Consider the following 13,436-nt stretch of genomic DNA (forward strand, 5'->3'; position numbering starts at 1 on the left):
TGTAGAGGTACCATGTCCTACAGAATATATATACCAGACAGCAGACACATGGTATACAGCACCACCTCTTACCTTATTGAGCTTCCCCAGTGACGAGATGAGATCCGCCCATTCTGTAGAAGACTCAAAGTTTCTCAGCGCCTTCTCAATGACAGAAGAATAATTCCTGTATCTGTAATCCCCCAGCAGCTCCTGCTCTTCAGGGTCCATTTTTCATCCTTTCTGGGGGATGCCCTGAAAAACAGAGACAGGGTGAGATGGGTCTATAGAAAAAAGGGTGCAACAACTGCTGTAAATTTAAGGATTTTCTAGCAGGATAGACTTTTTAGGGTCAATAAAACAAAGTTTCTCTATAAAGTATAAAGAAAACATTGATTAACTTTGCAACTGGATTTTAAACTTTCAAAATTTCTCTCGTTGCTCTTAGAAACAGACAACAGTTTAGCTCTACACTGCTGTCAGACATGTGACCTCACTGTAACTGCTATCCAAGCTCCCACAGTGGAATCAGAACTTTGAATTTTTTTATTTTTTTTTTAATTCAAAATTTTATTCATTTTCAAAATTTTACAGAGAGACACAGGTATACCATTAGCTGTACACGTCAGAGTAAGGACAAAGCACCTTTGGGTGCGCAAGCCAAAAATGAAACATGGACAAAGAGCCAACATGGCTCAACATTACCAACAGAAGCTTCCAAAGTAACTCCCACAACGGGGAGGCCATCCATAAAGGTGAGACACATCTCATCATGTAGAGAGCAGAACTTTGAATTTAAGTGGAAAAGGAAATCAATGAAAAGTGAACGTGGCAAGTAGAGACTTTGTCAGGTGATATTACACATTATCACAGCACGGGTGGCCACGTTTTTATAATAAGTTTACATTTTTAATACATTACAAAGTTTCATATTTTTTGTTTTTAGTTGTTTTTAAAAATCTTATAAAATCCCTTTAACTATTCACTGGACTCCACACGGCAGGACACTGTCATCACTCACATAGCAATAATGGAGATTAACAGCAGGATGTCAGGTCCTAGTCCTTAATCTAGACGGGAGATAAAAGGACTTTGACACTTATAACTTCAGTAATTACTATAGAGCCGTGTATTACCAGTCAGCATCTGATGCCCCTCCTACTCTTACTGACACATGTACTAGAAAAGTGGCATATGCATCACGTAACTGCCTTAATGTCCTCATGACAACACTGAACTTCCAAGGTTAGTAAACAGTACTATTGACCAGTCCTTGCTAGTGACAGGAATGTTTGTCAGAGGTCCACCGTGTATAGACATTCCTCGACATTCCTCAGCAGCCTTATATATTTCCCACATTCTCTAGGTGGTGCAATGAAGTAGCGCAAACAGAGGTGGGAGCGGGCTGAAATATTTACAGACCATGCAAAGTGCAGCACTGAGAAAATCAGAGCAGCCCACCCTCAGCTCCCCAGAGCAGCCCACCCTCAGCTCCCCAGAGCAGCCCACCCTCAGCTCCCCAGAGCAGCCCACCCTCAGCTCTCCAGAGCAGCCGACCCTCAGCTCCCCAGAGCAGCCCACCCTCAGCTCCCCAGAGCAGCCGACCCTCAGCTCCCCAGAGCAGCCGACCCTCAGAATTACCCTCAGTAATTCATCATAGAAACCGCTGCAGATCAATTATGTAGAGGAATTCCAATACTTACAATGGCGCAGTGTTCACAATTATCAACCTAAAAATAGGTTTCTGTCTGTTCCTAGGAAAGCTGGGTGAGAACCAATATGGCCGCCATACTAGCTCGGCTCACCAGGGTTGCCACCTGTTTATATAAGGGGCAGTGTTCCCAATCACTATACAATAAATGGCTCTCTTTATAGTATATAGCATAGTATATAATATATCAGGTTCGAAAACAGATTTGTGCTGCTGGTTTATGACGCTCACAGAGTATTGTCCTGAGGATACTGCTGTTGTAAAGCCTGGAGTTCTATACCTCATTGTAGTCACAGTCACATGACTGTGATATCCTAAAGGTCAACACAAACATCACCCTATAGAGCGATGACATATCCCACAGCATTACAGCTGGAGAGACTAACTACAGACAGTGGTCCCTATAGAGAGGAGCAACAGTCCATAACAGACAGTGGTCCCTAGAGAGGGGTTATAGTCCATAACAGATAGCGGTCCCTAGAGAGGGGTAACAGTCCATAAAAGTTAGCGGTCCCTAGAGAGGAGTAACAGTTCATAACAGACAGCGGTCCCTAGAGTGGGGTTATAGTCCATAACAGATAGCGGTCCCTAGAGAGGAGTAACAGTTCATAACAGACAGTTGTCCCTAGAGAGGAGTAACAGTCCATAACAGACAGTGGTCCCTAGAGAGGGGTTATAGTCCATAACAGACAGTGGTCCCTAAAGAGGAGTAACAGTCCATAACAGGCAGTGGTCACCAAGAGAGGAGCAACAGTCCATAACAGACAGTGGTCCCTAGAGAGGGGTAACAGTCCATAACAGTTAGCGGTCCCTAGAGAGGAGTAACAGTTCATAACAGACAGCGGTCCCTAGAGAGGAGTAACAGTCCATAACAGACAGCGGTCCCTAGAGAGGGGTAACAGTCCCTAACAGACAGGGGTCCCTAGAGAGGGGTTACAGTCCATAACAGGGCCCTAAAGAGGGGTAACAGTCCATAACAGACAGCGGTCCCTACAGAGAGGGGTAACAGTTCCCTAAGGGAGATGTACTTAAAGGGATTGTACCATCAGGCTCGGGCCGAAGCACTGGAGGCGGGCCAACCCACCCCCAGTGGGAGGAACCCCCCACCCTTTTATGATGCGGCTCCCACTGGGGGTGATTCGGCCCGCCTCCAGTGCTTCAGCCCGAGCCTGATGGTACAATCCCTTTAAAGGTAGGTAATGGTCCACAAGAGGCAGTGGTCCCTGAGAGGAGTAATAGTCTACAAGAGGCAGTGGTCCCTGAGAGGAGAAATAGTCTACAAGAGGCAGTGGTCCCTGAGAGGAGGAATAGTCTACAAGAGGCAGTGGTCCCTGAGAGGAGGAATAGTCTACAAGAGGCAGTGGTCCCTGAGAGGAGGAATAGTCTACAAGAGGCAGTGGTCCCTGAGAGGAGGAATAGTCTACAAGAGGCAGTGGTCCCTGAGAGGAGGAATAGTCTACAAGAGGCAGTGGTCCCTGAGAGGAGGAATAGTCTACAAGAGGCAGTGGTCCCTGAGAGGAGGAATAGTCTACAAGAGGCAGTGGTCCCTGAGAGGAGGAATAGTCTACAAGAGGCAGTGGTCCCTGAGAGGAGGAATAGTCTACAAGAGGCAGTGCTCCCTGAGAGGAGGAATAGTCTACAAGAGGCAGTGGTCCCTGAAGAAAAAGAATAGTCCCCTGCAGGCAAGTGGGCCAGAGCGAGGAGTAAGGGCCCTATTACACAGAGCGATACACTCCATGTATAGAGAGATCGGCCGATGACAACAATCATAGAGACAATCATCGTCCGATCGTTGATTTAGGTTTGGACTGAAAATCATCAGGTGCCGACCGCGCATCGCTACGTGCAATAGTGATCGGGCATACAGTAACATTATAATGTGTACCGTTTAATGTACTGTATGTATACTTTTTAATGAAGGGCTGCAAGGGCATTGGTAACGATGTCCGTGCAGCCCTTGGTAAAACATTATCGGGCCGTGTAATAGGCCCAGTAAACGAGCGCCGACCTAGCAGATCGGAGCTTGTTAACAGATATGATCGGACCCCATCGGCCCGTGTAATACTACCCTAACAATAGTACCCTAGTCCATTACATATAGTGGTCACTATAGAGAGATGACAGTCCATAACATGTAGTGGTCACTATAGAGAGATGACAGTCCATCACATATAGTGGTCACTATAGAGAGATGACAGTCCATCAGATGTAGTGGTCACTATAGAGAGGTGACAGTCCATCAGATGTAGTGGTCACTATAGAGAGGTGACAGTCCATCAGATGTAGTGGTCACTATAGAGAGGTGACAGTCCATCACATATAGTGGTCACTATAGAGAGGTGACAGTCCATCAGATGTAGTGGTCACTATAGAGAGGTGACAGTCCATCACATATAGTGGTCACTATAGAGAGGTGACAGTCCATCAGATGTAGTGACAGTCCATCACATGTAGTGGTCACTATAGAGAGGTGACAGTCCATCACATGTAGTGGTCACTATAGAGAGGTGACAGTCCTTACATATAGTGGTCACTATAGAGAGGTGACAGTCCTTACATATAGTGGTCACTATAGAGAGGTGACAGTCCTTACATATAGTGGTCACTATAGAGAGGTGACAGTCCTTACATATAGTGGTCACTATAGAGAGGTGACAGTCCTTACATATAGTGGTCACTATAGAGAGGTGACAGTCCATCAGATGTAGTGGTCACTATAGAGAGGTGACAGTCCTTACATATAGTGGTCACTATAGAGAGGTGACAGTCCTTACATATAGTGGTCACTATAGAGAGGTGACAGTCCTTACATATAGTGGTCACTATAGAGAGGTGACAGTCCATCACATATAGTGGTCACTATAGAGAGGTGACAGTCCATCAGATGTAGTGGTCACTATAGAGAGGTGACAGTCCTTACATATAGTGGTCACTATAGAGAGGTGACAGTCCTTACATATAGTGGTCACTATAGAGAGGTGACAGTCCTTACATATAGTGGTCACTATAGAGAGGTGACAGTCCATCACATATAGTGGTCACTATAGAGAGGTGACAGTCCATCAGATGTAGTGGTCACTATAGAGAGGTGACAGTCCATCAGATGTAGGGGTCACTATAGAGAGGTGACAGTCCATCAGATGTAGTGGTCACTATAGAGAGGTGACAGTCCATCAGATGTAGTGGTCACTATAGAGAGGTGACAGTCCATCAGATATAGTGGTCACTATAGAGAGGTGACAGTCCATCAGATATAGTGGTCACTATAGAGAGGTGACAGTCCTTACATATAGTGGTCACTATAGAGAGGTGACAGTCCTTACATATAGTGGTCACTATAGAGAGGTGACAGTCCTTACATATAGTGTTCACTATAGAGAGGTGACAGTCCATCAGATGTAGTGGTCACTATAGAGAGGTGACAGTCCTTACATATAGTGGTCACTATAGAGAGGTGACAGTCCATCAGATATAGTGGTCACTATAGAGAGGTGACAGTCCTTAGATATAGTGGCCGCTATATCCTTAGATGTAGTGACAGGCCATTAGATGACTGATATTACACTGGGATGTACCATTCGCACAGGGCAGGTGGGTGCCTGCAGTGATTTCAGGGTTAGGGCAGTATATAACATACGGGTCTCTCTCAGTCCCCCCTCCCCTGTTCCCCAGGTCTGCACCCACCTGGCTCCGCCGTGTCCTCCGCTCCTCCCCTCCGGGCATCAGCCTCCTGTCCCGGGTACAATGTGCCGGAGCTGCGGACACTACAGGTCTGACAGACAGCCCAGGACTGCCAGCCAGCGGACCACACCACTCCCTACAGGAGGGGAGCACTAGGTCACAAACCCAGCCCTTTCTCACACTGGTCAACATCACTATAGTGAATGACTAGTATTTCCATCTGTATAATGTAACATTATCTCATATGAACTCAAACTGTTCTACAATACTGCAAACATTGCTTAATGGGATAAAATAGGCTGTTCCTCTGTATCCCCCTGTGCAGCACATGGTACAGTCCCACAGCTCAGCTAGTTGTTCAGGTTCTGCCGCTAAAAGTGACGTCAGACGGGCGAAATTAACTCATTTGTCGCTGGTTAGTATCAGACCTGTATGAATCAAGTGCAGAAAACTAGTTGTACAAGGCTCTTAAGCTGTTCCAAAACTACAACTCCCAGCATGCAGTTTGATTGCAGTACTGACACAGTGCCCCATATAATAGGGCCTGTGGGTACCATCACTACCATGTAGTTACACCCCTGCAGTGGGGTCGCTTACACTTATGTTGGATGTGTGTCCGTACATGATGGGAGTTGTAGTTTTACAACAGCTAAGCAGTCATATGCTGGGGAACATATAGGCTGAAAGTAGTTTTTTTTTTAATTATTCTAAAATATTTAAGCAACATCTAAAGACAGTGGTGTACCTGCTATGTGATGCTAATGGCAATGCTGCCTCCTGCAGGTCAGGAGTGGGTATAACAAGGTCATGTCTAAACAGTGTGCAGCTACCTGACCAGCCAGTCTAAGGACCTTCTTAGCAGGGATTCCCTGAGGTAAGAAGAAAGCAGGAGGCGGCAAAGCTAGGTAAGGCTCAGTTTACACTGCTGTCACAGTTTTCATTACAAAATCCCTTATGGCAGTGCCAGATTTGGCACCATTCACATGACATTATAAAAAGTACACAAAAGTACACTTTTTTCTGTACATTAAAATGAAATGTACTGAAATAGGGAAACCGACAGGAAAATGTAGTGTGAACCATCTGAAGCCTACGCTCTATGCCAACATAACATACATACATTCTAAGCCTACATTCTTTGTCAACATTCTATGCATACATCCAATGCCAACATGATATGCCAGCATTCTATTTCAATATTTTAAGCCTACATTTTTCTTCTCCAGGCCACATTATGGCAGCAGCATTTACATTAATATATAATTCATGTATGTAAGGCGGGCAGGAGGTGTGGCCTCTCCCTGCCCCTGATTTATCATTGGTTTATTTCTGGAAACAGGAGCTCTGGATCAGGTGTAGATTTCTGCGCAAGCTCTGTGACAGGCGCAGGTCCCACCAGATTTACTTAGAGACTGCGCCTATGCTGGTCTTTATAAATGTCCCCCATTGTGTTAACCCTTTTCAATTTGGAACCTGCCTATGCTGTTCACCAACAATGGTTAAAAATATATAATTTTTAGCTCTTTATTATATATCCAAGCATTTGCATTAGGGCCCGTAAATCTTTAGCTATGCCCCTAGTAGGGCAGTTAAGGGCACTATGGGTATGGCACTGTAAGGGCATGTTCATATCACATTTGGGTCTTTCATGGCATATATATACATAGGAAAAATGTATACATGTTGCAGAAGGCACAGATGTGAACCCTGCCTCATTTATTTAACTTTACAGCAGTCAGGGGCTTGGAGCAGCAAATAGGATTAAGAGGGGCAGCAGGCTGGGAGGTTGTGAGACGGTCGGGAAGGAGAAACATGGAGCCAAAGGTGTCTGTGTAGCAAAGTCTACAGAGGTGATTCATCACTGTAAGAAGTAATCATAGCCATATTGGTTATATGGAGGAGATGGGAAAGTAAGCATGCACAATCAGAGATGGGGACTCTTATACTGTGCACTGTATATAGGGCCACAATCTGCCACAGTGCACCAGAGATATCTGACAGATTTTTGCAGTCAAAGTCAGGAATGGATTTGAAAAGAGGAGAAATCTTGGATATCGGCAGCAGATTTGATTGTGCAGATAAATAACTGAGCACAGCATCAAATCTGCTGTGGATCCTGTACTTGTAAATGTGGTGTCCCACCACGGGTGATCCTAGTCTGACTCCTGTCGTAAAAGTCTTATACTCTAAAGCGGTGCTTCTCAATTCCAGTCCTCAGGCCTCACCAACAGGTCATGTTTTGAGGATTTTCCATACAAAGAAAACCTGTGATAAGACCTGATGCATTGAGTATAATGATATCACCTGTTAAATACTGAGGAAATCCTATAAACATGACCTGTTGGTGAGGCCTGAGGACTGGAACTGAGAAGCACTGCTCTAAAGTAAGGTGGTGATGAAGTTGTATGTAAGTTTCACCACCAGATGTCTGTGTTCATAACTCTGTATGTATTGCACAGCTGTGGTCACTATAGGGTTACTGTTTTGTTATTTGATTCTGTGAACCAATGGGAGATGCTTTTTCCCTCTACTTATCTCTATCCTCCTTCCTCTGCATACTCTTTTCTCCATCACTCACAGGGACTCTTACACCTGTAGGAAGTAGTAACTTGGGCAGAGGAAGTGTAGCGTCACATAGTTAGTTTCCCTCTGATTCTCTGAGGAGTAGGACACACACAGATCAGGCATCCCTACTGTACTTAGCCAGGGCCTGGCTCTGTTAGGTTCCTGCCTGGGACAGACCAGCTGTGGTAGTGGACACAGACATGTGTATGGAGAACCCAGAGACTTTCTTTCTACAACATATAACTACAGACACTATACAGTGTTGAGCAACTAAAGGATGACAAGTCAGAGATGACCCCAGCCAACGCCGAGAACTAGGGCGGTATCCTAGGACAGAGGAACTGACTCGGATAGAGTAAAGCTACCGTATAAAGGTCTACGTACTCTATTTCGCAACGCAGGAGAAACCGGGACACCCTCAGACACTTAGCTTCACCCGGGTAACATAGACTGGGACTTGTGTCACCCTCGTAGGACGGGTACCCAGACACTGCAGGGCAGAAGGTGGTATAGAAACAGTAAGGTCGAAACATGGAAATAAGTATTCACTTCTTAAGTCCTCTTCTGTTCAGTACTTTTCTCTTAAGTTCCGGCAGAGCACATTACTACATTGGGTGGGGGCTCTCCAAACAAACTACTCTCAACTTCTCTAAGCTCCTCTACTCTTCTCAACACTCAACTGAAACAGCACTGCTACTCTACAGCACTTGAATATTTCTCAGCACAGATTCAGTGAGCTCAAGTCTGTATCACAGAAGTCACCTATTGAACAGCTATTGTGCATTGCAAGAGACTTTCAGTAAAACCACTTCATTATTCTACTGGGACTCACTGATCATTGCACCAGCACAAACACACACACCAGTTACACCATCCTTGGTTTATTTCCCCTTTCTGTGGGTGGCGGTACCAACAGTCCGGGTGGGTCATCTTCCCACTCTGGACCATTGTGATAAGAGCCCAAGGAACCCATCACAGCCCGGCAGGTTACCAACCATTGAGAATCAATATAGACACTAAACAAAGTAGGTATACCACCACACCTGTGTGCTGAGTTAGCACTGGCGTCAAGACTGTACCATCACTGGCTGAGCTATATTCCAACCACCGACATAACAACATCCAGGCGGTTGGGCACAGATACCACATAAACACACCCTTGATTAGATGTAGGTATATATGTAAGGTGTGTTTTGTCTGTGTGTGTGTTAGTATTATTAGATGTATGTATATGTAAGGTGTGTTGTGTCTGTGTGTTAGTATGATTAGATGTAGGTATATATGTAAGGTGTGTTTTGTCTGTGTGTGTGTTAGTATGATTAGATGTATGTATATGTAAGGTGTGTTGTGTCTGTGTGTTAGTATGATTAGATGTATGTATATATGTAAGGTGTGTTTTGTCTGTGTGTGTGTTAGTATGATTAGATGTATGTATATGTAAGGTGTGTTGTGTCTGTGTGTTAGTATGATTAGATGTATGTATATATGTAAGGTGTGTTGTGTCTGTGTGTGTGTGTTAGTATGATTAGATGTATGTATATATGTAAGGTGTGTTGTGTCTGTGTGTGTGTGTGTGTGTGTGTGTTAGTATGATTAGATGTAGGTATATATGTAAGGTGTGTTGTGTCTGTGCGTGTGTTTGTATGATTAGATGTAGGTATATATGTAAGGTGTGTTGTGTCTGTGTGTGTGTGTTAGTATGATTAGATGTATGTATATATGTAAGGTGTGTGTGTTAGTATGATTAGATGTAGGTATATATGTAAGGTGTGTTGTGTCTGTGTGTGTGTTAGTATGATTAGATGTATGTATATATGTAAGGTGTGTTGTGTCTGTGTGTGTGTGTGTTAGTATGATTAGATGTAGGTATATATGTAAGGTGTGTTGTGTCTGTGCGTGTGTTTGTATGATTAGATGTAGGTATATATGTAAGGTGTGTTGTGTCTGTGTGTGTGTGTTAGTATGATTAGATGTATGTATATATGTAAGGTGTGTGTGTTAGTATGATTAGATGTAGGTATATATGTAAGGTGTGTTGTGTCTGTGTGTGTGTGTTAGTATAATTAGATGTATGTATATATGTAAGGTGTGTGTGTTAGTATTATTAGATGTATGTATATGTAAGGTGTGTTGTGTCTGTGTGTTAGTATGATTAGATGTAGGTATATATGTAAGGTGTGTTTTGTCTGTGTGTGTGTTAGTATGATTAGATGTATGTATATGTAAGGTGTGTTGTGTCTGTGTGTTAGTATGATTAGATGTATGTATATATGTAAGGTGTGTTGTGTCTGTGTGTGTGTGTTAGTATGATTAGATGTATGTATATATGTAAGGTGTGTGTGTTAGTATGATTAGATGTAGGTATATATGTAAGGTGTGTTGTGTCTGTGTGTGTGTGTGTTAGTATGATTAGATGTAGGTATATATGTAAGGTGTGTTGTGCATATTTGTGTATGTCATTTTGTGTGTATATATGTGTATGTGATGATAAAAAGTTTGCACACTGGAGGTCCAGTTGTGCAGGAGATCCCTGAGGCTTAGGGGCTGATCGGCTGATTCAGTATTATAGGAGTGATGGTAGGATGATAGGAGTAGTAGTAGACATAACAGTAAGACTTTCATCAATGGATGAGGCGTTTTGAGGGGAACCCTCTTTGTCAGATCTATTGAGGGTTTTCTACAAAAAATTTCATCCATTGATTAAAGTCTTACTGTTACTTCTACTACAACTCCTATCATCTTTGATGTGAGAATCCTGAATCAGCTGATCAGCGCCTAAGCCTCACAGATCTCCTGCACAACTGGGACCTCCAGAGTGCAAACTTCTTCTCAATTATTGCACCAACTCAAAAAATAAAGATATAAGCAGCATCAGACACAGGTAGTATAATGCCCAGCTCATCTGACTGCACCCCCTCCAGACACAGGTAGTATAATGCCCCCTCATCTGACTGCACCCCCTCCAGACACGGGTAGTATAATGCCCCCCTCATCTGACTGCACCCCCTCCAGACACGGGTAGTATAATGCTCCCCTCATCTGACTGCACCCCCTCCAGACACAGGTAGTATAATGCCCCCTCATCTGACTGCACCCCCTCCAGACACAGGTAGTATAATGCCCCCTCATCTGACTGCACTCCCTCCAGACACATGTAGTATAATGCCCCCTCATCTGACTGCACCCCCTCCAGACACAGGTAGTGTAATGCCCCCTCATCTGACTGCACCCCCTCCAGACACAGGTAGTATAATGCCCCCCTCATCTGACTGCACCCCCTCCAGACACAGGTAGTATAATGCCTCCTCATCTGACTGCACCCCCTCCAGACACATGTAGTATAATGCCCCCTCATCTGACTGCACCCCCTCCAGACACATGTAGTATAATGCCCCCCTCATCTGACTGCACCCCCTCCAGACACATGTAGTATAATGCCCCCCTCATCTGACTGCACCCCCTCCAGACACATGTAGTATAATGCCCCCCTCATCTGACTGCACCCCCTCCAGACACAGGTAGTATAATGCCCCCCTCATCTGACTGCACCCCCTCCAGACACGGGTAGTATAATGCCCCCTCATCTGACTGCACCCCCTCCAGACACATGTAGTATAATGCCCCCCTCATCTGACTGCACCCCCTCCAGACACAGGTAGTATAATGCCCCCCTCATCTGACTGCACCCCCTCCAGACACGGGTAGTATAATGCCCCCTCATCTGACTGCACCCCCTCCAGACACATGTAGTATAATGCCCCCCTCATCTGACTGCACCCCCTCCAGACACATGTAGTATAATGCCCCCCTCATCTGACTGCACCCCCTCCAGACACAGGTAGTATAATGCCCCCCTCATCTGACTGCACCCCCTCCAGACACAGGTAGTATAATGCCCCCTCATCTGACTGCACCCCCTCCAGACACAGGTAGTATAATGCCCCCTCATCTGACTGCACCCCCTCCAGACACAGGTAGTATAATGCCCCCCTCATCTGACTGCACCCCCTCCAGACACAGGTAGTATAATGCCCCCTCATCTGACTGCACCCCCTCCAGACACAGGTAGTATAATGCCCCCCTCATCTGACTGCACCCCTCCAGACACAGGTAGTATAATGCCCCCCTCATCTGACTGCACCCCCTCCAGACACAGTTAGTATAATGCCCCCTCATCTGACTGCACCCCCTCCAGACACAGGTAGTATAATGCCCCCCTCATCTGACTGCACCCCTCCAGACACAAGTAGTATAATGCCCCCTCATCTGACTGCACCCCCTCCAGACACAGGTAGTATAATGCCCCCCTCATCTCACTGCACCCACTCCAGACACAAGTAGTATAATGCCCCCTCATCTGACTGCACCCCCTCCAGACACAGGTAGTATAATGCCCCCCTCATCTGACTGCACCCCTCCAGACACAAGTAGTATAATGCCCCCTCATCTGACTGCACCCCCTCCAGACACAGGTAGTATAATGCCCCCCTCATCTCACTGCACCCACTCCAGACACAGGTAGTATAATGCCCCCTCATCTGACTGCACCCCCTCCAGACACAGGTAGTATAATGCCCCCCCTCATCTGACTGCCCCCTCCAGACACAGGTAGTATAATGCCCCCTCATCTGACTGCACCCCCTCCAGACACAGGTAGTATAATGCTTCCCTCATCTGACTGCACTCCCTCCAGACACAGGTAGTGTAATGCCCCCTCATCTGACTGCACCCCCTCCAGACACAGGTAGTATAATGCCCCCTCATCTGACTGCCCTCCCTCCAGACACAGGTAGTATAATGCCCCCCTCATCTGACTGCACCCCCTCCAGACACAGGTAGTATAATGCCCCCTCATCTGACTGCACCCCCTCCAGACACAGGTAGTATAATGCCCCCCTCATCTGACTGCACCCCCTCCAGACACAGGTAGTGTAATGCCCCCTCATCTGACTGCACCCCCTCCAGACACAGGTAGTATAATGCCCCCTCATCTGACTGCACCCCCTCCAGACACATGTAGTATAATGCCCCCCTCATCTGACTGCACCCCCTCCAGACACAGGTAGTATAATGCCCCCCTCATCTGACTGCACCCCCTCCAGACACAGGTAGTGTAATGCCTCCTCATCTGACTGCACCCCCTCCAGACACAGGTAGTATAATGCCCCCTCATCTGACTGCACCCCCTCCAGACACAGGTAGTATAATGCCCCCTCATCTGACTGCACCCCCTCCAGACACAGGTAGTATAATGCCCCCTCATCTGACTGCACCCCCTCCAGACACAGTTAGTATAATGCCCCCTCATCTGACTGCACCCCCTCCAGACACAGTTAGTATAATGCCTCCTCATCTGACTGCACCCCCTCCAGACACATGTAGTATAATGCCCCCCTCATCTGACTGCACCCCCTCCAGACACAGGTAGTATAATGCCCCCCTCATCTGACTGCACCCCCTCCAGACACGGGTAGTATAATGCCCCCCTCATCTGACTGCA

The 13,436-nt window shown here is 46.1% G+C and overlaps 1 protein-coding gene across 1 annotated transcript in view; it reads right to left on the bottom strand.

The window, feature by feature from the left end:
• The window catches only part of DOP1B (DOP1 leucine zipper like protein B), a 99,277-nt gene extending 93,815 nt beyond the window's left edge, over positions 1-5,462 (bottom strand). Inside the window, exons 1-2 of the mRNA XM_069946294.1 lie at positions 5,375-5,462; positions 73-234 (exon numbers count right to left, since the gene is read on the bottom strand). Of these exons, the coding sequence (XP_069802395.1) occupies positions 73-210 (138 nt within the window). The 5' untranslated portion in view covers positions 211-234; positions 5,375-5,462. The remainder of the gene's footprint in view (positions 1-72; positions 235-5,374) is intronic.
• Between the last annotated feature and the right edge of the window lie 7,974 nt (positions 5,463-13,436).

Source organism: Dendropsophus ebraccatus, chromosome 11 (genome assembly GCF_027789765.1).
Source record: "Dendropsophus ebraccatus isolate aDenEbr1 chromosome 11, aDenEbr1.pat, whole genome shotgun sequence".
Classification (NCBI taxonomy): domain Eukaryota; kingdom Metazoa; phylum Chordata; class Amphibia; order Anura; family Hylidae; genus Dendropsophus; species Dendropsophus ebraccatus.